The 21,817-nt window shown below is 45.9% G+C and overlaps 1 protein-coding gene across 2 annotated transcripts in view; it reads right to left on the reverse strand.

Moving 5' to 3' along the window:
• The window catches only part of LRIG1 (leucine rich repeats and immunoglobulin like domains 1), a 110,653-nt gene that overhangs the window by 61,671 nt on the left and 27,165 nt on the right, over positions 1 to 21,817 (reverse strand). For both annotated transcript variants that reach the window (XM_032411713.1, XM_032411712.1), the window contains exons 2-3: positions 11,571 to 11,642; positions 3,714 to 3,788 (exon numbers count right to left, since the gene is read on the reverse strand). In XM_032411713.1, the coding sequence (XP_032267604.1) occupies positions 3,714 to 3,788; positions 11,571 to 11,642 (147 nt within the window). The remainder of the gene's footprint in view (positions 1 to 3,713; positions 3,789 to 11,570; positions 11,643 to 21,817) is intronic.

Consider the following 21,817-nt stretch of genomic DNA (forward strand, 5'->3'; position numbering starts at 1 on the left):
ACTGTTGCCGTGGGAATCGTAACATGAGTTTCCTGGACTTCAAATTAAACGCACGCACACACACACACACACACAAAATGGAAACGTAAAAATCTACCAGCAGAGTCTGCTCCCATTTAACAAAACTCTTGTTTCTTTTTCTGAGCACTGTTTTATCAAATTAGCTCCCTCATTCCCCACCCCGACCCTATTAAAAGCTTTCCTTGAGTTTCATGCTTTTTTGTTAGTAAGGACAAATGGCTTTGGCATTATCCTCAGAACATGATGCAAATAAATCTGCTCTCTGACAAATACTTTAATTGAATTAGATTCCTTTAATCAGAAAGGATTAACCAATTGAAATTTTACTGAATTACTTCAGTTCCCAAAACTCTGCAAAAGTCTGTTCTGAGACCCCGATAGTAAAGCCGGACGCAAAACAAACCGCCCCCCCCCCCCACCCCGGGCAGCCCCTACTGTGACCCCTGCGAAGGAGGGCCCTGACATCTGGGGCCTCGGAGCACTGTCCTGTGAGCAAGGAGCCAGGTTACGGACAGGGACTCAGGACACTGGAAAGCAAGCATGGAAATGATGAGCTGATTTTCAGAGGCAAACATCAGTACTGACAGATGTCGGAGCTGCAGACCACAAACCTGCTCCTTCAGCAGAAGCCAGCATGCTGCACGAGTGCGTACGGCACGGTGGGGTCCGTCATTTCTCTTGTGACCTCACTGCCCCTGCGCTCTCGGTTTCCAGGTCACAGAAGGAATATGAAACTGTCTCAGCCCCTTCATTCAACAGATGAAATAAAAGCAACCTGTCCCAGGTCACGACATCAGTCAGAGCTGGACGCACACCTGGGCTGCCCTTTCCCTGAGGCCCCACCTATAAACGTGTCCCCCAAAATTGTGCCAGCTCCTCTACCTCAGCTGGCCTCAGTCAGAGAGTCTCTTTGCACATTTTGCTTATTTTCTGGATCCCCTAGGCGGAGGTGCACACACAGAGGTGCACCCCCACAATGGGAAGGTGAGATGCAAATGCAAATCTGGGGGTTAGGGCATGAAATGAGACATGTATTGAGCTCGCTGACCTACCGCGTCTTCACACACTGTGCTAGGGGCTTCCCAGATGTGATAGGACCGACCCCTGGTGAGGGCACTCTCAGATGGCCTCTGGGCCCCAACCTCAGGGGCACAGAAGGGACCTACTACATATTTGTTTAACATATGACACTTTTTAAAATTCAGTGGTTCTGAAGAGCCACAGACACACCAGCAAAAACAAGTTCTTCAAAGCCTGACGGATGGGAATTATCCTGGGAACAGAGATGCTGAGTGCTTCCTGGGCCAGCCTGGAAGGACATGCTCATCCACTGCCTGCTGCTACTTTCGTCTCTGTCCTTTGCACGGTCCCCTTGGGAAATACAGAAAGGCATGAAGGATGATAGCAAAATTATCCATAATCCTGCTACCCAAATGTCACACTGCTAACCTGACTTTGCAGGCACTGGATCCAGGGAACACAGGCCTCTCAGAGAAAAGGAACATCAACACCCTTCAGTTTCTGTGGTTTCAGAGAAATCACTGACCAAGTCAGATGGAGACCAGTGTCAGGCCAAAAAGGTGGCTGCCAATACTAACCTGCATTTTCCAAACTCACTCAAAACCAGGAGGGAGTCTTTATTTCTTCTCCCTGCTTTACATAGTTTAACACTGTCTAATTGGAATAGCAGGAACAAGGCCAACTGGCCCCACGGCTCCAGGCTCTTGGGCCAAGGAACAGAAATGTATTTTTAGTCAGCAGAGCAAGGCGTGATTCAAAGTACGACAGGCCCCCAGGACAAGCTGGGGGCCCTGCCCATCTCTGGCACCGGGGGGTTCAGAGTCACCTGCCATGCTCCCGCACCCAGTGTGCGGGGGCAGATAAAGGAAAAGAGCATGGGCACGGGTATCTGTGTCCAGTCTCAGTTCCTCCTTTCAACTTGGCAACTTACAGGGAACTCAGGGATCCTTGGTTTCCTGTTGGTGACACAAAGATGTTCTCTGTGTCCCTGGTTTCCTCCCCGAGGGAAGAGCAAAGGGAGGGAAGGCAGTGCTTCTCACACTTGAATGAGCGTGAAAGGGCCAAGGGACCTTACTAAAGCAGCTTCTGATCCAGCACGGCTGAGCGGAGGCCTGAGATTCTCCATTTCCAAGGAGCTCAGTGCGGGTAGGACATTGCTGGCCCAGGAACCATACTTAAAGTAGCAAGAAGTTAAAAGCATCTTCTAGTGCTTTGCTCTATGAATATACAAGGGAGCATCACATCCTTAATTAGCCTCCGGTCTGGGTAACTCATTTAATTTAGCCAGCAGTTCAACACTTTCCAGATGCTGGATACAAAGCCACAGTGAGACCCTTGCCTGTCCATCTTGGGACCAAAGGCTAAAACCTTCATTCCAGCACTCCAGAGAAACAAGGACTGACTCACAGATCCTGTGGTCCCACAGCTAAGATCAGGCCAGGGCCCCAGGGGCCACGTGACAGGAGGCCACAAGCCAGAAGCAGCAGCTTCTGTCTGTCAAACACCTCCTATGTGTTACGCACGATGCACTTCTCTCAAACCTCTGGCTCACCTTCCCCACGTGTAAAATGGATTAAGGAAATGCTCTGTAAATGAGGACAATGAGGCTTGGAGAGAGAAAGCTGTTTCTCCAGGACACAGAGCTGGAGCCACCATTCTAGCCCCGTGCTATTTCAATCCTGCAATGCCTTGAAAAGGGTTAAGCCCAATACCCCATCTTGTAAGGATGGAGTGCCTCCCGAACACAGGGCCTGTTGCCAGCAAAAACCTGACACCGGCAAGCTACAAGAGCCATCATATGGATGACGTCTTCCCACCAAGTACCTCTGCTCTGCCTGCCACGCCTCGGTGTCGAGAAAAGATACACGCAGGTGAGCCAACGAGCTCTAACATCGGCAGAATCAAAATCAAATAAAAATAGGCTGGGCTGGCGTGGAAAAAGGAAATTTAGTGTGAAGAGAGAGGTGCTCTGCGGAGGAGGCTGTCCACAGAATCTGGTTGAGAAAACTGTTGGGACTCAGGATGGGTTCATCTAGAAAGACCTCTGGGTGGGTTTCAAACAAGCAAGCACCTCCCGCTGAGGGCTGAAGTGGGCATCACTCAGGAGCAAAGACTCTTACCAGCTCTGACAAGAACACCCTGCTTCCTCCCTTCCTTTTTCATTTAAGTCCCTTTATAGCCTTTTTCATTTCCAGCATGTTGTCGAACACTTGATCACATCAACGGATTCCTTACTTTTAGGTTGATTTCAGAGGCCTGGGGGTATTTTCTTTTTTAAAGCTGTAAAAATGAACTGGGTCACGTGACCAGATTCATTGCCACAAACATGAGCTTGCTGTCTTGTAATTCACAAGGCTTCCTTTAATTGCAGTTCGTTCACTTTAAGTTGCAATTTACCCAGTAGGACCAAGACACTTATTAATTCTATGTACCTCTTGGCACGGAAAAGACCAACCTCCCCCCAAATTAGGTGAGGTGAGTCTTCCAGGTTTTCATCCTACAAACCCCAAAACAGCAAGCAAGGCAGTTGTCACAAGCATTAGGGCTCTGTGGAGAAAGACTGTTCTACACCAGTGAGCACAGGGACACAAGTTTTCCTGCCACCAAATGTCAGCAAGATAATACCACGGCCTCACAACCCAGCCCAGGGTTCCCCGAGTGGCACCACTTACAGGAAGAGAGAGATAATGTGAGATGAAGCAGCACCCAGGGACGGCACGGCTGTCAGCTCATTGTTATTGAGGTACCTGTAACAACAAGAAGAAATTTCTCACTTAAATTAGCAGTTTGAAAAATTTCATACAAAGTAAATCAAAGAACAGTGCCGAGTTGGCCATGGGAAGATGATATTGCAATGTTCAATAAAAGATAAAGAATTTTATTTTATTTTTAAGATTTTATTTATTTGAGAGAAAGCGCGCATGAGCATCAACAGGGAGAGAGGCAGAGGGAGAGGGAGAAGCAGACTCCCCGCTAAGCAGGGAGCCCGACTCGGGGCTCCATCCCAGGACTCTGGAATCATGACCTGAGTCGAAGGCAGACACTTCACTGACTGAGCCACTCAGGTGCCCCAAAAGATAAAGAATTTTAAAAGAGAGTTTTTAAAGGTAGAGAAGTCACATGAGCTCACGAAAACGAACCATTTGTCACACCTATGGTTTAGAAACACACACTCGGTGGTTGGGGGGGGGGGTTACCTGTCTTCCAGATTGTCATCTAGCTCCGAAATCAACACTGACAAACAGGGAACAGTGATGAAAGGTCAAGACATGTGATGCAGAACAAAAGCACCCTGAGCCCATTGACGAGGATGCTCCTTGTGGGCTGAAAGAGTCAGAAAAGGATATGGGGAGAAAGACCATCCCTTCCAGGTTGCTTTTTGATGTCTGTGACACGGGATTCTGTGAATCACAGCTCTGGCATCACCAAAGGGCGGCGTCCTCATACCAGGGCCAGGGCCTCCCCCGTGCCCAGAGTTCCGAGGACCTCGGGACATGTGGGCCAGTTACTCCAGTGCCTCAGCTGTGCAACAAGTAACGAGGAAGGTGGACTTGGGGAGTCTCATCTATGTGTGATCCCAGCTTCCCTGAACTCGGATGAAGCCTCCAGGCACGTTTTCCAGGAATGCATACACACAGACACACACATATGCACAAAGACATTTTGAAAATCCTCCCCAGACCAGACATGCTCTCCAAAGCCCCCTTCCCGCTCCAGCATTCTAGATCTGTATTTCCAGAGTTCTTATCTCTTCGTGAAAGGGGAAGCCCGCAAACCAAAACACAGTTCGCTGGGTCTGCCCCCAGAGGCTCTGCAATCCAGCCTCCTTACATGGACATGAATTTCCAAATCTGGGAAGAGAATCCAAAATCAGACTTGCGAAGTGAGCCGAAAAATCCTTAACAGAGCCAGAGCACAGGGACCCAGCTTTCTGCTGGGTGACAGGCTGGAAGGAAACCATATCTGAGATGCAGAATCAAAGGGATAACGCTAGGTTATCGTACTCCTTTTTTTTTTTCCCCCCTTAAGAGAGTGTGTCTTACATGGACCATCTTGTTACTGTTTGAAGACAAGGCCACGGAAATGACAGCTGCATTCATGCAAGTATACGGCTAGTATTGGCTTGAATCAAATAATCTGGTTGTCTGCCATCTTCTATAGACGTGAACAAGAGAAGAAAAAAAAAAAAAAACGGAAAAGGCCTTGAATTATCCCATTTGCTTTCGGCAGTGCCAGAGCCAGTTAGAGATGAGGCTTGGTAATTTTTGGGCCGTGGGACACAGAACGTCTGTTTCAACAGCTTCATGACTAAAGCATCTGGCAGAGAGAAAGCAGATCCGTATCATGTGGCAAATCCCTTCTTCACTTAAAGGGCCCTTGTCTGTGTGTTGAAGTAGACAATTAATTACTTTAACAGTCTCTTATCTGACTGCCCCCGGAATCGGCCTGCTTCTGCTTCACGTCTTCGCTCCTCCAACCCTGCAGCAATCCATTTCCCATCTTGGTGCAGGGATGATGAAAACTCTCCAGGGGTTTTAATCTCTCCTAATACATTTTCACGGTACCATCAATGGACTTATTACTCGAGGAGACCCTCAGATCCTTGCAGGGCAAGGAAAACTAAGGTCAGGGCCGGCTGCCAATAAGGGAGCTTCTGTAAGACGACTTCAGTGCCTAGAGATCTGTTCTAGAACAGGATGACGGTGCTAATAATAATGTCGGCAGCAGCTCACCTACAGAGGGGCTACTATGGGCCAGGCATGGCTCTAGGAGCTTTCCAGTGTGCTAACTCATCCTTAGACCCCTAGGGGGTAAGTCCCATGGACATTCCCATTGTACCAAGGAGGAAATGGAAACAGTGAGGTGTTGACTAATTGGACGGTCACCACAGTAAGTGGTGGTGGCCCAGGGAGTGCCGCCCCCCAAGTCTAGCTTCTTAACCACTCACTACCCTCCGTTTCTTTGTAATCACAGCAGCAACTGCACGCGTGATGCAACTTCATCATTACCACTCTGAGTCAGGTACCAGGTCCTCGTGCGGGTCCCTACCCTACAGCTAGGGGCTCTAAGTCAAGTTTCAGTTGCAATCACGAGGCTAAGGCCACACAACTTTGCACAAGCAACAGCTGAACCCAAGAATGGCTGCCAAACAGAAGCGAGCCCTGAGTGGCAAGGCCAGCAAGCCGGGAGGCTCCTAAACCCTCAGGTAACATGGTTGTGCTTCGGGCTGCTTAGGATCGGACTTGATGCTAAACCTGAAACAGACAGCATGGACTTCTCTGCAGGGGAACTTTGGCCGAATGACCTCGGCCTCAGGCCGGCCCTACTGCACAGAAATAAATGAACAAGGAAAAGCGGCACCTCGATAAGATTTTAAATCCTGCCCAAACTGCTGGAAGCGGAGCATACAGGGGCAGCGGACCAGTGCTCAAGATGAACAGGGCATTTTATATCTAGAGTGGCAGTAAACAGATTTAGGCAGAGATCACAGGCTCTGATCCCAACAGGGCTGCTCGATTTATGCAGGGGACAGTGTTGGAATCCAAAGGAGAGGAGCTGCATGGCCCACGTACCTCTCGATCGTTCCTACGTAAAAAGCACCGCTCGCTAAATGTAAGTCAGTTGGCATTACCACTACTGGCTTTCTTTTTGTGGGCCCTGAGAACAGTATCCTCAGAAGGCAGTGGAGACTGTACTCGCTCTGAGACACGACCAGCTTGCCAGCCTGAAATAGAGACCAGTCAAAAATAGCACGGCCAGAGCTCGGAGGGAAAGTTGAGCACAGTCTCCATGAATAAGGAAACTAGGAATTTAGGACGGGGTTTGATGAAATCTTCTGAGTATCTACGGCGGTGCAGTTTTCTACCCTTCACACTCCCCCCACAAGTGATCCCACCCGAGGCCCTAAAAATCCTTCTAAAATGTCTTGCTTCTTGAACTAACTTTTCCTGATGATTCAGGACCAAGAAGTGCCTCCCTCAGGTGCATGAGACCACGAATTGTAGTCCAACCCTGGACCTGGAAGAGGTGTAAAATAAGGGAAATGGGGCTCCATGGACTGCCTGACCCCAGGACAGAACCTAGAGGTGGGCCTTTTCCAGCTCACCCATCGTAAGGTGAGCATGGGCCTTCTGGGCTCTCTCTGAAATGTTCCGTTACTCAGCTTGCTGAAAGGAAGTTCTTCTATTTTGTAAGACGCAAAATGTTAGGAAGGGTGTTTCAGAGTACTTTAATTATTATTATCTCAATGAAATGAGGCTTCCACAGACAACGAGAAACAAACCCAAGGCGTGATTCTGGGTTACGGGGCTTTTGGGTCCTTTTTTTTTTTTTTTTAATTGCCGTGTATTATTTATTGAATAGCTGATCTGAGCACACAGTAAAATTTTCAAACCGTTTCAAAAGAGAAAAACCAGGAATATACAGTGAAAAACGAAGCTTCCTTGCACTTCAGTCCCCTGGTCGGCCTCCAAGAGGAAGCGCCGGCTGCCAGCTCTGAGAGATGCATGCATGTTTCTCTTTTACACAGATGCTTGTGAATCATACAGACTGTTCTGGAGCGCACTTTCCCCTCAGTAATATATCTTGAAGATCTCCCTCATTCTCATGACCAGCTGCAAAGTATTCCTCTGTCGGCATGAATGAATGACCATCTATTTAGCCAATCCACTCTGGGGAGGCATTTCGGGCGGTGCCAAAGGCAAGGAAGCTGCCGTTCATAACAAAGTTGAGCAGGAGGCTGCGACTTCAGTTAGCTCTGCTTCTTACAAGGGACAAAGTCATCAATAACAGGTAGGAGCGCAGGTTTTAGAGTCCGAGCCGCTTCGTCAATAACTATACGAGGGCTTTTAGCTCCTCGAGAATAAGGCATACTAAATAATTCCTCTGGCAAGACTTTCTGATAACATCGTCTCTATACCAGATGGCCAGATGTGCTTCCTTTAGGATAGGGATTGAGGGGATAGTTACTTTAAGTCAGCGATTACAAACAATAATGGTAAGTGTGGAGTTTGTGCGCTAGGCTCTCTGCTGAATGCTGCCATGCACCATATCTCACTGGATCACATGCCAAGCCTCTGAGGAAGGCACTCAAGTATCGCTCCACCTTAAAAGGAGAAACCGAGGCACTGTGACAGAGTAGCCGAGCAGGGGTTACTCGGAGGGCATTTTTACAGCTCGGATCTGCAAATCAGAGAGCTCTGGGTTCATTCAACGCCAATCCTACCCTTTAGCAACTGAAGGGCCTTCAGCATGTCACTTAACCTTCCTGTGCCTTAGTTTCCTCCACAAAAAAATGTAAACACCACCAGTATCAACTTCATAGGGTTGTGGCGGGACCCGGCTGAAATAATTAAACCTAGCGGCTTAGGATCGAGCCAGAAATAGAGTAAATGCTTAACAGGTGGTGGGAATTCGCAGCCAAAGGGCAGTGCCTCAGAAAGATACCCCTGGTTCTTTCAGCCCTCCCTTCAACACACTACACACTACACTACACTACACTACACTACACTACACACACACACACACACACACACTCTGGGGTGGGGGGAGCATGATCCTGAGACACCAGAGGGTGAGCCATAAATACCCAAAGGCAGGGCACACTCAGGCTTCCCGGCCGCCCTGAGGAACATTTTAGGTCAACGGCCCTGGAAAGCACACAGCAGCACCCACAGTGAGCATTCTGGGGCCAGGCAGCAAGCACGTGACCTGCACGCAGTTCTTAAAGAGGACGGTATAAATAGCCCCTCTTATTAACAGAGGAGCCTGGCCGTCCAGGACCCCTGGCTGGAGGCCCTCCCTGGTGGGCTTTCCTCAGAGCTGTGGGCAGTGTAGACCGTGTGGCTTGGCAGCAGCTGCTCAAGCATCTTCATGGCCTCCAGGGGCCTCCATCAGCCTTGCTTTCTCTCTCCAGTGAGCCACAATGGACTGTGGTTCCAGGCCTCCAAAATAAAACCACTGCTAAACCACGACCTACTGTTTTGCCAGCCTGTGGTGCTCCTCTCGCCGAGGTTTCCAGACTCGGAGGGAGGGCTGTACGGATTTAGGAGAGCTGACAGCTCCCAGGAAAGCCCTGAACCCAGTTTTAATTTAGAAGCAATTGTACGTCAACTATGATTTTTTTCTTTTCTTCAATATCCTTTCCCACCTCCCCACCCCTTACTCCTGACAGCCCCTTTACCATCTGCCTCCACAATGGATTAGAATTCCCTCCAGGAAAGGCCTGGATCTGCATCAGTGAGAAGTTCCACTGCTCTGGGCTCTGGGGAATTTGTCTTGTCCATCCCAGTGTGATCCTAGGGACTGTAGGCAGTCACGGTGGTAAAAGTCCCAACCAACTGGCCCTCAAGGATTTATTTCTCAATAACGCACCCAGCTTGGGGGGCTATGTGGTTCCAAATGTAGCAGAAGGAAATAACACTCAGTAGCCTCCCCGTGTGCAAAGCCCTGGACATCACCTCCAATTAATAACTCTAGTGCCATTGGTCATGTGTTCATCCATCCACGTTGCATAAAGGGAAAAGCACTGAGGCACTAAGTAACTCGTCCAGGGGCACAGACCAGCAAAGGGCAAAACCAGAACTCAAATCCAGGTCTGTCTGCTACCAAAACGTGTGTGTTTTTTCCACACCACATTGTATCCAAAAGATGCAATCTCTGTCTTCACGCCTCCCACACGTGGGAAGGGAGTGTCACCACAGAAAGCATGGCACAGGAGTTAGACTGGGGGGCGGGGGGGTGCAGGCCCCATCCAACCACTTGCTAGCATGCAATCCCAGCCAAGCCCCCATGCCTCGGCTCCTTCCACTGTCTGGAGAAGGTGGCAGTGACAATAAGGAGTACAGCAGTGCTCAGGACGATGGCTAGCTAAGGTCAACCTTCATGAGTGCAATATTAGCAGGATGAAGGAGAGCAGTCACACACAAAACAAAGAGCTCAGGATGCAGTCAGGGGCCTCATCCAGCTCACAAATCCAACAGGAGTTCTGAGGAGGGAGAAAAGCCAAGGTAGAGGGAGAAGGGGATATTTTATTAGGTCAAATTAGCACAGCGACCCACCTCACACTTCCTTGCTCCCTCCACCGGCTGCTGACCTTACAGGAAAACTAGGGTCCTGGACAGAATATTCCCAAGGGCTCCTTCCAACTATGAAGTTCTTTTAACTCTGGAAGTTTAAACCTTTTTTAAAGAGACATGGAAATCATAACCACAATTTGGAGAATTTGGAGATGGGGCTAGGTGATGCAGGTATTCTGCCAATTGCACTAAGGGATGAAATTAAGTTTCCTTTAGATAAACCATCCAACAATGAAATCAAAGAATAAACAGGGACTTTTATCAGTTACATATAATGACCAAAATGTGTAAAGCACTTATCTAACAATATCTAATAAAAATCACTGACAATAGAAGCATGGGGTGAATAATTTATGGAATATCCATGTGTGGTAGTTTTACATAAAAATTTAAGTGGGGGAGCCTGGGTGGCTCAGTTGGTTAAGTGACTGCCTTCAGCTCAGGTCATGATCCTGGAGTCCCAGGATCGAGTCCTACATCAGGCTCCCTGCTCAGCGGGGAGTGTGCTTCTCCCTCTGACCCTCCCCCCCTCATGCTCTCTCTCTCTCTCTCAAATGGAAGTAAGTACATAAATAAATAAATAAATAAAAATTTAAGTGGCACATTTAAAAATTTTTAATTTACATGATAAAGTATTCAAAAATGTGAGGGTTAAGTATGAAAAAGATACAAAACTATAAGATATATATACAGTTTGATCCCCAAATTCTACATGTAGAGGTACGTATTTTTCACTAAGTATTCATAATGGTTATTATGTCTGCTGATTTGAATTAGTCTTTACATATTTCTAGACTCTAAATTTCCTGCAGTGGTTATATGCATGACTTATGCCGAAGTTTCTCTAAAGTCCCTATGAAACTAAAATTCCTGATAACCCCGACATCTCTGTTAAAAGCAGAGTTCTTTACAGTCAAGAAGAAGGAAAGAGGGAGGCCTGATTTACAGGACCCTGCATGAGGCAGGGGGCTGGCTGAGAGTACCCCGGGCAGTGATAAAGCCTCACTCAGTCTGGAGATGAGAGAGGAAAAGCCAGCCTCTGTGTCCATTCTTCTACACTTGTGCTTCCCAGGAAGCAGAAGCAGTGGGCTGGTGCATGAGCCTCTGCCGAGCAGGCTGCTCTACCTCCCGGGACAAAGGCGGGGAAGTACCAGTCAGGTGTGCCAACACAAAGGGTCCACGAGGTTTCCACAAGGGAGGGGACCCTCCTATCCGTCCCCCACATCCCCGTGATTTCTCCAGGATTCTAGCGCACCCATCGCTGCCTGCCCACAAGGAGGGAGGGGCTGCAGGGAAGGAGCTCAGGAAGCAGTACGATCCATCATGGCGGCCAGTATGCACACGTTCCTGCTTGCACGTTTAGACTGCTATGGGGGGGATGGAGGGCAGAGGGTTTCCCCAGGAGCTCTTAGTCCCCCACCCCCAACCGGAGGTTTAGGAGAAAACACTCACACTTCCTGTAGATTCGGCAAGTCCTCAAAACCAGCAGGGTCAATCTCAGAAAGTTTATTATAACTCAGGTTTCTGGTAAAGGAAAAGCAAAAAAAAAAAAAAGAGAGAGAGAATAATTAATTAATTAAATCAACATGCAACATTTAACCCCAAATTCAGGAATCTTCTATTCCGCCTGCCAAACCAGGCCCTCTCCCTCATAACTGCCCCTATCCCATACATTATTTGAAGTAACCTTATTAATAATGAGATTTACAGATAGAGCTCCTCCCCACTAGCATCCATAAACAAGTCACGGTGAAAATCTCCAATCACTGAAACTGGCTAAACCCAAATGGATTTCAACCAATATAATTTCACCACTTAGCAACTTCTAAAGGTAAGTCAGTCCTCTACCTACATTAGAGTGTGCTGATCCAAATATTTTGCACTGAATCAGGTCCAAGGCTATTCCGAATGGCATTTTAAAAATTAGTATTTTAATAAAACATCAAATATCATACAGTAGTAAAGAAAAAGAGGGGTCAGGAACCGTCCCTTTACTGTCTACAAATCAGTGGTTCTCAACCAGGGATGACGTTTGGCAATATCTAGAGACATTTTTAGTTGTTACAACTGCAGAGAAAAGGCGAGGATGGGGGGGTTGCTACACACATCTAGTGTGTGGAAGCCAAAGAGGCTGCTAAATATCCTACGATGGCACAGGACAGCTCTTAACAACAATCATCCAGCCTTAAGTGTCAATGGTAACATTCAGGAGTTGAGAAACCCTGGTCTAAGCAAGATCTGATGACTAAAAATTGCTAAGAGGCACACTCAAAGTTGAAGGAACTGCTTAGAAAGTTGAGACCTTATGAGACGCTAATCATAAAGCTATCCCTGAACACGATGCACCCATCAATGAATAAATACTGGGAGTGACAGTCACACAGGAGAGAGGAGCTATGGTTACGGGGAATTCATGGCTGGTCTTAACCAAAGGCAGTGAAAGCCTCACATGCGAGCAGCCTTCTCAAGAAGATGGCACCTGCCAAGATCATTCAGAATGACCTCTCTCTCCTTTCATCCCCCAGCTATACCCTTAGGCACACACAGGGAGCAAGCTGACCCGTGTTCAGTCAGCCGAGCTTCTTGGATCAGCCCTCAGCCTAGACCAGCTTGATCTTTCAGGAACAGAAATCCACAGAGACGTGGTCCAAATGAGACCTCGGTGCACACTGTGCCTTGTTCCCTGCCACCAAAACACACCCAGTCCCACGTATGCCGAAGAGGTCAACATTATTGATCTAAGCTATTAATTCCATTGGCATTAATGCCAATTAACGGTACTGAGAATCATGAGTTTCAAGTCTACCATTTAGGCAGCACATAAGTGGCAACTAGCTTTTAAACTTACTCCAGAGACATTACAATCAATACTAACCTACAGCTGATAGCCATTTCACTGTCGGCTCTAGACATTCATCTAAATAAAAGTCAGACTACACTTGAAATTAATGGTACATCTGTGCTCAGGGCACAGCCTGAATTAAAAGCAATTTGTCCAGAGATTATGTTACTATAAAAATTGAAGGTGGTAATTTTTTAAACCACATACTGAAGTCAAGTGCGAGCTTGTCCGTGCTTGGGGGTATTTACGATCGGGTACACAGACATCAACAGGTTAGACTTGAAAAAGAAAATCCACAAATGGAGAGAATTCTCCCACATCAGAAAAAGGACTGGACAGACTAAAATTTTCTTCTATTTTGAGCACATTATCATAAACAAGAGGGATGGAAATACTGTTTCTGGGTCTAGAGATAACGTGAGTTTACAGTATCTACCACGTTTGCATCATTATCATCGGTAATGAGAGTTACTGAGCTGGAGGAGACATCAGGAGAAGACTGAGGTCACAAAGGCAAGAGGCCTGGAGGGCAAACAAGTAGTGTGGACGGTCACCCTGCCAGGGGTGCAAAGAGGCCGACACAGCAGTACCTGCCTGCCCATCAAAAGGGGCATTTGCTCCTGTCTCCAGAAACAAGGGCAATGCAGACCAGTCTTCCCAATTTTCAAGAGAAGCTCAAACTCTGAATTCTTAAGTGAAATCCTTTCAATTCTTAAAAAAAAAAAAAAAGGTAACTCTGGATGGATCAAACATAACGTATCTGCAGGCCACATCTGGACTGAGGACCACCAGTTTTTAACCTTGCATTCTGGGCCACTGACTCTTGAGGCTATTAAGTTCAAAACGCAGGTCTTGTTTCTGGCTTATAGATGTGGCCAGGGATGGAGCCAGCCTCAGGCAATCAACTGGTAAACTATCTGGAATGAAATTACTTCCCTTATTCCCCACTCCAGGAGTGGTATTAGAATAAAGCCATTTTAAAATCATGACAACCCTTTGGTCCGTCATTCTCTTAAAGAGCAGACAAAATTGACTTAAATTTCAAAAATCTTGTATAATTTCTGCTTTTTAGATAAGGCTCCTTGGAAAAGGGTCTTCGGCAAGCTAGTCTTATGAAGAAGCCGACCGGTATCAGGACCTCATGCTGAGATTGCAGGAAACAGCAACGAAGATGAAGACACCTTAAGTGCTAAATTTAAGCTCTCCCTGGGTCCGCCTGGAGGAGGCCACGTTTTGACTCTGAACGAACTAGCACAGCCATGTTATCAAAAAATGAGTGTCAGAGACTGGTCTGAAGGTCACTCTCCTCTCAGCGTGCCCATCAGCAATTACAGAGAGAGGACAGAGGCTGAAGCTCAGGTCCCCTGCAACAGCTTCGACTTTTGGCCACAGAGCTTCCTAGCTCTGAGGTCTGAGCAGTGACCAGTCCTAAAACCTGGGACAAGCTGTTGATCTTCAACTGCTGTATCAGGAAATGGGGAAAATATTTACTGTAGTCTCCTTGACAAATATAATCTGAAACGAAATCCTCAGAGACATTTTCTTGTTTGCTCATCTCAGCGAGACAAACTCTCAGCGTGTTTTTCTGTTATGGTAAAATATACAAAACATAAGAAGTTACCATCTTGACCATGTTCAAGTGTGCAGCTCAGTGGCATTAAGTACGGTCATACTATTGTGCAACCATCACTACCATCCAGCTCCATAACTGTATCATCTCTAACTGAAACTCAGCACCCCGTAAACACAGACGCCCCATCCTCCCATCCTCCCCCCAGCCCCTGGCAACCTTCATTCTGCTTTCTGTCTCTGTGAATTGTGCTACTCTGCAGACGTCATGTATCTGTCCTTTTCTGTCTGGCTTACTTGACTTAGCATAATGTTCTCAAGGTCCGTCCACATTGTAGCCTGTGTCACAATTTCCTTCCTTTTTAGGGTTTAACAACATTCCATTTTGTGTGTATGTATACACATACCCCATATTTTATTCATCCATTCAACAGCTAATGGACATTTGACTTATTTCCACCTTTCTGCTATTACCAAGAATGCTGTTACGAGCAGTTTTTTTTTCTCCCAGCATAATTTTGTATTGAGACATAATTGACAAGTACACAACATAATGATTTGATACCTCAGCATAATTCTTAAATAAGGTTTATTTTTAACCCTTTGACTGCTATGTTTAATTGATACCACTCATTTCTCAACAATTAAAGAAATACGTTTATTCAGCCCAAGAACTGTGCAGAGAGGGGTGTGGATTCTCTTGGTGGGTCAGAAGAACAACCAAAGGGTTAATTAGTTAAAAAAAGAAAAAAAAAAAAACCCTTTCATGAGGTCTTTCTTTCCAGGTGGCAGCTGACACGCACACAAATCTAAAGCATCTCACTTATTTCTCCAAACACGATCGCCCCTTACCAGGCCCGACATCTGAATGTGTCTTCAGTTGAAGGTTTCAGATTCTCCTGTCAAAACAATTCATCTGTCAACAGGACAGATGCTGTCAAAAGCATTTCTGCACCTTTCAGTAGCAGAGAGGGCTGGAAAGAAACCTCCGGGAATTCAGTTACTGCCAATTGCAGCTTTCACTAAACATTTTGTCAGCCATTGTCATAACACAAATTTTCCCTGTTCTCGTACAAAGGGTGCGCAGAGCTTGGAACAATTGGGCCCAGCCGTAGATACTCTTTCAGCTAATCCGCTGAAAGATGACCGTCCGGCCCACCATTTGGAGAACACACAAGAGGTGCCTCTGCAGAGAACGGCTCAAGTTTTATCCCAGTTGTATCTGTGTCTGAGCAGCACACTGTTTAACGGTGCGCGGCAACAATCTGCTTGCTGAGCATTTTTCCTGACAAAGACCCCCCAACCCTGACCCCGCTGCGTTAGAAGAGCTAAGTCTTTAAATAGCTGAGCAATCCCCACCACTATGGAAACCGGTGCTGTCCAACTCGGTAGCCCCTGGCCATGCTGCTTTCACACTGAAAGTGATTAAGATCACACAAAATTAAGAATTCAGTTTTCCTTGGTTATGCTAGCCATATTCCAAGTGTGCAACCACCACATGAGGCTCGCACCCAAGGTGAGGCACCATGAAGACACAGAAAATTCCCATCACGGCTGAAATTTCTATTAAACTGTGCTGTATTGAGATCATGCAGGAATTAATACATATTTCAAGTGAATGGGCACTTAATGAAGAAACTTGGATCTCAAACATAAATTTGAATTTCCCGATAATTCAAGAGCTTTGTTAAAAATGTGGCGGGATAGGGACACCGATCTTAACATATATCCTTTAGCCACACGAAGTTCTTAACCATCCCAACAGAGGAGAGGGCACTTGAAAATTCAATGCACTAGGAAGACACTCAATAAAAAAAATACCCTCTGAGTGTAATTCTATAAGCTTAATCAGTATTTACATAATCTGACCAGCATCTTCCTGGATTACAACCAGAACCACATATTACAAATTTGGCAAACACTATTCAAAGCTGGCAAACAATAATTCATTGACTCCTTGGAAGTTGAGGGATAAAAAGTTCCGTTTGCTATTGAGTAAGCTGTGGTGAGGAAGTAACCCCAGCATCGTTAGACCGACATAATTAGTACTTCATCCTCAAATACAGGTATTGCTCACAGACCACTGACTTACACAGACAAAACCTCCTGCTCAGGAGAGCAGTGCAACGCATGGCTGTATTCTTCAACATTAATAGGAATCCTAATTCCCAGTGGAAGGAAGGAGTCCTAACTCCATGACAAGCATTCCCTGGGGAGTGAGGTTTCCTTATTCAGTTTGGTTTCCAGGCCAGCCCATTTCCCATTACTCAAACCCGTCTGGACCCCTGAACGTCATAGTACTTTGCATATTTTAAGCCTTCGGATGTTTGCTAAACCAAATAATACAGCCAGGAAGGGAAGTGTGAAGCAATCCAACGACCCATCTGGTGAGCACTACTGGGGCGACCAGGATGAGCCTGGAAGCCCCTTCTTTCTTGGAAAATTGGGCCCCAGTCATCCATCTCTTCATACCTCAAAAACTGCACTGCTTGCCACCCATTAAAAAAGGACTCACCTGCTTAGGACTCCCTGGGAAAAAGTGATTGGTCCTTCCAAATTTCAAGGAGTGTGAGTGAAGAAGAACATACAACTTGTTAAAGTTATTTAATCCCTTAAGCTTTTAAGGCCATTTCTGCTGCATTCTTAGCTTCTGAGAAATTACATGTGGTACACATTGAGTTCCAATGAAATCACCACATTATGCTCCCTAGACCCACATTATAGGTTTTATGAGAATAAGGGATTTTTTAAACCTACAATATTGAATGCTCTTATCTTTTTTTCTGTTGTGATGCTTCCCCCCATTGACCAAAAGCCACAACTGAATAGGCTGATAATACGCATTAAAGGCTTATACTGAGAATAATAATAAAACTGCATCTTAAATTGGAATTGTTCCTTTGGCATCCTCACCCAAGAATTCCCACTCGGGAGAAGGTTCTGTACTTGCTGCCATCTTTCGTCAGGAAGCTAAAGAGCCCCATATTCCCTAAACTGAGGCTTGGAAAAAGAAACACATTCTGCAAACAATTAAATGCAAAATCACTCAGATATCAACTCACTACATACAGCTCATTTTGTAAGCTTTTGGTCAGATTTAAGAAAGTCAGGAATGAATCACAGTTACTTCAATTTTTGAAAGTGTTACATTGATAAATCTCTATGCACATAAGGCCCGTAAGCAACTCAAAAGAAGAGATAATATGCTCTAGCCATATAAGGACCTCGCAGTGAGTGCCTGCTTTTACTCCTTAAAATCCACTATAGAAATCAGCATCGGCCTCTGACTTCTAATGCTTAACACATTATCTGACAGAAGTCACCCGTGCCTGCTTCCATAATCCCATAGGTCTTATATGTGCTTCTCTATCTTAATGGTTCACACATCTTACCCCCCAGCCCATGGATAATTTGAATGCAGGTCTAAGTCTTTGTCCTTTAGTACCAAACAGATGTCAAGTTCAATAAATATTCACTGACTGTCTACAATGTATACTACGCTGTGATAAATTTTGATACAAATTAGGGTAAGATCTAATCTGTGACCTAATGGAGTTTATAACCTACTGGTCAGAAAAAACTCTGAACCAAATAATTACAGCCAAAGGCTCTGATATGGCAAGCATCTTCTGAATGATAGACCAGGAGTTGTAAATTGGTGGTTCTTGGGCCATGACTGAACTACAGGGAAATTTGTTTGTGACTGAAGAGTGTGTCGAGAAAAAGTTTTCACCAAAAAAAAATTACAGTTGCAGCTTCTCTTGAAAATAATCCTTGGGCCAGCATTCCTGATAGCAGCCACCAGCTACACTTATTTAGCAAGTACTGCAATTGACCACAGACCTCACTGTTCCTATCATCTCTCCCAGGACCTCCTTACTCATGCACACTCTCTGCCTGGCCCCTGTATTTGTCATCCTTGGTATGGATACCACTGTGTCCAGACGGCGTTCAGAGCACGGAAGATTAGTTGTGATGAGAAAGGTTAATCAGAAAATGCAACACCTTAGTGAACCCTAGATGAAGAACAGAAAAGGAGCATGGTCTTTAAGGAAGAAAACCAGAAAATAAGGCCAGAAAAGTAAAATAAGGTGTGGAAAGTATGAAACTAGACAAATAAACAAAAAGCCAAGAAGTCAGGACCTCCTAGAAAGGAGAAGGGCAAGACATGAACAGTTTTAGGGCAAAGTCAAGAAGAGTAGTCCATGTTGTCAGACCACAACCCACTGGGCAGTTAAGTCAAGGGTTATATAAACCTAAACAAATCCCAGTGCCAGGTCCCTCGTGATGCTTAATCTACGGGGCCATTTAAAGTTGATTTCCAGAGGAAGAGAACAGCCCCTTGTTCATCTACTTAAAATTATGGCCAAAAGAGTCAAGAGCCCTCCTCCACTGCCAGTAATCAGCATTTGCTTTCTCTAACATCTCTTAAAGCAGGAAATCCGAAGACCTGTTTTTCCTACCCAAATCTTAGTTTGGCAAAGAAGTCATTGGGTGTGCTGTGTCTCATGCTTGGTTGTGGGGGTGGTCCCGGAGGGAAGTCCATAAATATCCCGTAACACTCCCTCGGGAAATATGGTACATGCATCATTAACCCCTAAGGATTAATTAATTTAATTAAGAGGAGGCACTCTGGCCTCAGCAGCTCTGCAGTTGGTGGGTATTTCACAAAGGGAATCTGAGCAGGAAATAGCTGCTGGCCACAGGCCGACCCTCCCACAAACCTGTCGCCTAGGGAGCACCAGCCCTGACTACCCCAGCAGGGAAGAGGGGCCTACAGCCACCATTTGGTTTTGCTATTACAGAAGTGGCACTGCACAGACTTGGAAATGGGGAGGGGAGGAGAGGAGTCAGGAGTCTGGTCTCCTACTCTCTGCTTTATCATCTCTGAAAAGGGATCACAAATCCACCCTTTCAGAGAGTCCCCAAGCTCTACAGGACTTTCCAAACTCATCACGCCCACCACAGGACAGGTTCACCCTTGCCAGACACCATCCAGCACAGCAGCTTAATCTTCACCTCCAGAAAGCCCAGCCATTCTGCGGAACAGAGGGTGGTTGGTGCCTCTGAGCCAGGCACTCCCTGCCCCATGAACCTCTTGTCCAACGTGGCCCTCCTGTCCTGAGGCACCAGGCACGCCGGTGGGAGCAGGAGGCCCATCGATCATGACCGAGAGGAGACAGAAGTGCAGCAAGGAGGCGTGCTCACCTCTGGCATCACACTTAGGGGCTGGAGTTCCCTCATTGAAAGGATGGAGGGGGATTCTCCTAAATGAAAACCATGCTCTACAAAGGCAGGAAACAGAGACTTTGGCTTCCGTGGTAGTTAAAAACAAGTCGGTCAAGAGGGACAGGAAGTGAGGGACACATTAATCTGGTGGATACATTCGGATTCCCTGCTTCACCAAGTGCTCTGTGAAGTCCACCCTGGGTCACATATTATTGTTTTCCTATCCTAACACGTCCACCGGAACCCCTCGGCCCCTACAAACGTCTGCAGGAAGATGAGCTTCTTGTAGAACCACGACTGCAAAATTTAGGGTGTTTGTTAAAAGCATGATGCGGCTTTAAAATTCATTCACTGTGGTTTCACGTATGAAAGATGCAAACTGGCAACAGCCTATAAATGTTTCTTTTGAGTGAATGCGTCATGCAACAAAATTATGTAAATGTTGGCCCAACCATCAACCCTAAGTGACACTGTGATCAATTTCCTGTCCCAACACACTGAAATAATTCTCCACTTAACACCGAGGGGTTTCACACACCGGAGGGCTCGCGGAGAGGAAAATAACTGTTTTAACACAGCCCCATGAAAAGTACTCCTGGGTCACAAGAACAGGGTGGTCATATTCCAAGCCTGTCTTTCTGGCAGAAGCTACAGCCGAGGATTTCACTGGGATAAAGGGATAAGGGAATTCTATACCAGTCACTCCGGATTCTTCAGAAACGAAACCTCCAATACTCCAATAATATTATTACTTCCCGAGCACGACAGACACACATTAAAATCTACAAAACAAACAAAAACCTCTCCTTCCCTCCCTCTGAGTCATTCCACACCACCCTCAACCCTCTTGTCTAGAAGCTTCCCAAAAGCAGGAAAGGGTCAAGGCATCTGGTAAGGTTTTCTGAACCCTCATTTCTGACAATGCACTAACATGAAGCCAGCCAACGAAAGGATAGTACACAAGCCTCTTGTTAGAGAAATGTACGCCAAGAGATTAAAACAAAACAAAACAAAACAAAACAAAAAAAACTTTGCAGTAACTCACCTCTGGACATGTAACGATCGGGATTCGTTGTTGTTAAAGTACAGTTGACCCTTGAACAACATGGATTTGAACTGTGTGGGTCCACTTACAGATCTTTTTACAGTACTGTACTGACAATGAAGTTTCCCTTCCTTCTGATTTTCTTAATAACATTTTTTTTTCTCTAGCTAAACTTATTGTAAGAATACAGTAGATAATACACCTAACACACAAAATATGTGTTAACTGACTGTTTATGTCACCGGTAGGGGTTCTGGTCAACCGTAGGCTATTAGTAGTTAAGTTTTTTGAGGAGTCAAAAATTATACACAGATTTTCGACCGTGCAGGGGGTCAGCACCCTTAACCGCCTCCTCCACTGTTCAAGGGTCAACTGTATTTAGAAGGGTGATTTTAGGCAAATATACTTTGGGGTTACAAAACAGCAATATATAGTAAGTTGCCTAACTGTCTCCTTTAAAAGGGAGGAAGAAGGAAATGAAAGCTTTCTTTTTTAAGCAAATACATCTGTACAAACAACAGCTTACCTTAGTGTTATCAGCATCTCTTTCCTCCCCTGCCCACATACACACACACACACACAATTTAAGGGACAAATGACATAAGTGGGTGTAACTACCTTCCCAGGCTAGAGCTGCTCATAAGGAAAATCCTTCTGGGAAGCCAGAACTTCCCAAGGGTGTGCGCTGGAGTCCTCGATCAGCTTCCAATGGAACGTACATACATCTTTCATTTTTCCAACTGAAATCACACCCACTACTCACTAATGTCTTTGACGTATCTTTGTGCCTGCGTGAAGCCCAAGCATCCAAAATTGACAAAGCAAATAAAAAATCTAGGTGTACTTGCACTTACCACGATACTCTATGTTATAAACAGATTAAGTGCAAGGTTCCTTCAAATATTATCAATATAATATTCTCTACTAAGTTTTCAACATCATCTTCTAGATTTCAAAATATTCAAATATTATCTTCTAGGTTTATCCTCCCGTCCTCTCCTGGCTACCTTAAAC

This window comes from Phoca vitulina, unplaced genomic scaffold (genome assembly GCF_004348235.1).
Source record: "Phoca vitulina isolate PV1807 unplaced genomic scaffold, GSC_HSeal_1.0 scaffold13, whole genome shotgun sequence".
NCBI lineage: Eukaryota > Metazoa > Chordata > Mammalia > Carnivora > Phocidae > Phoca > Phoca vitulina.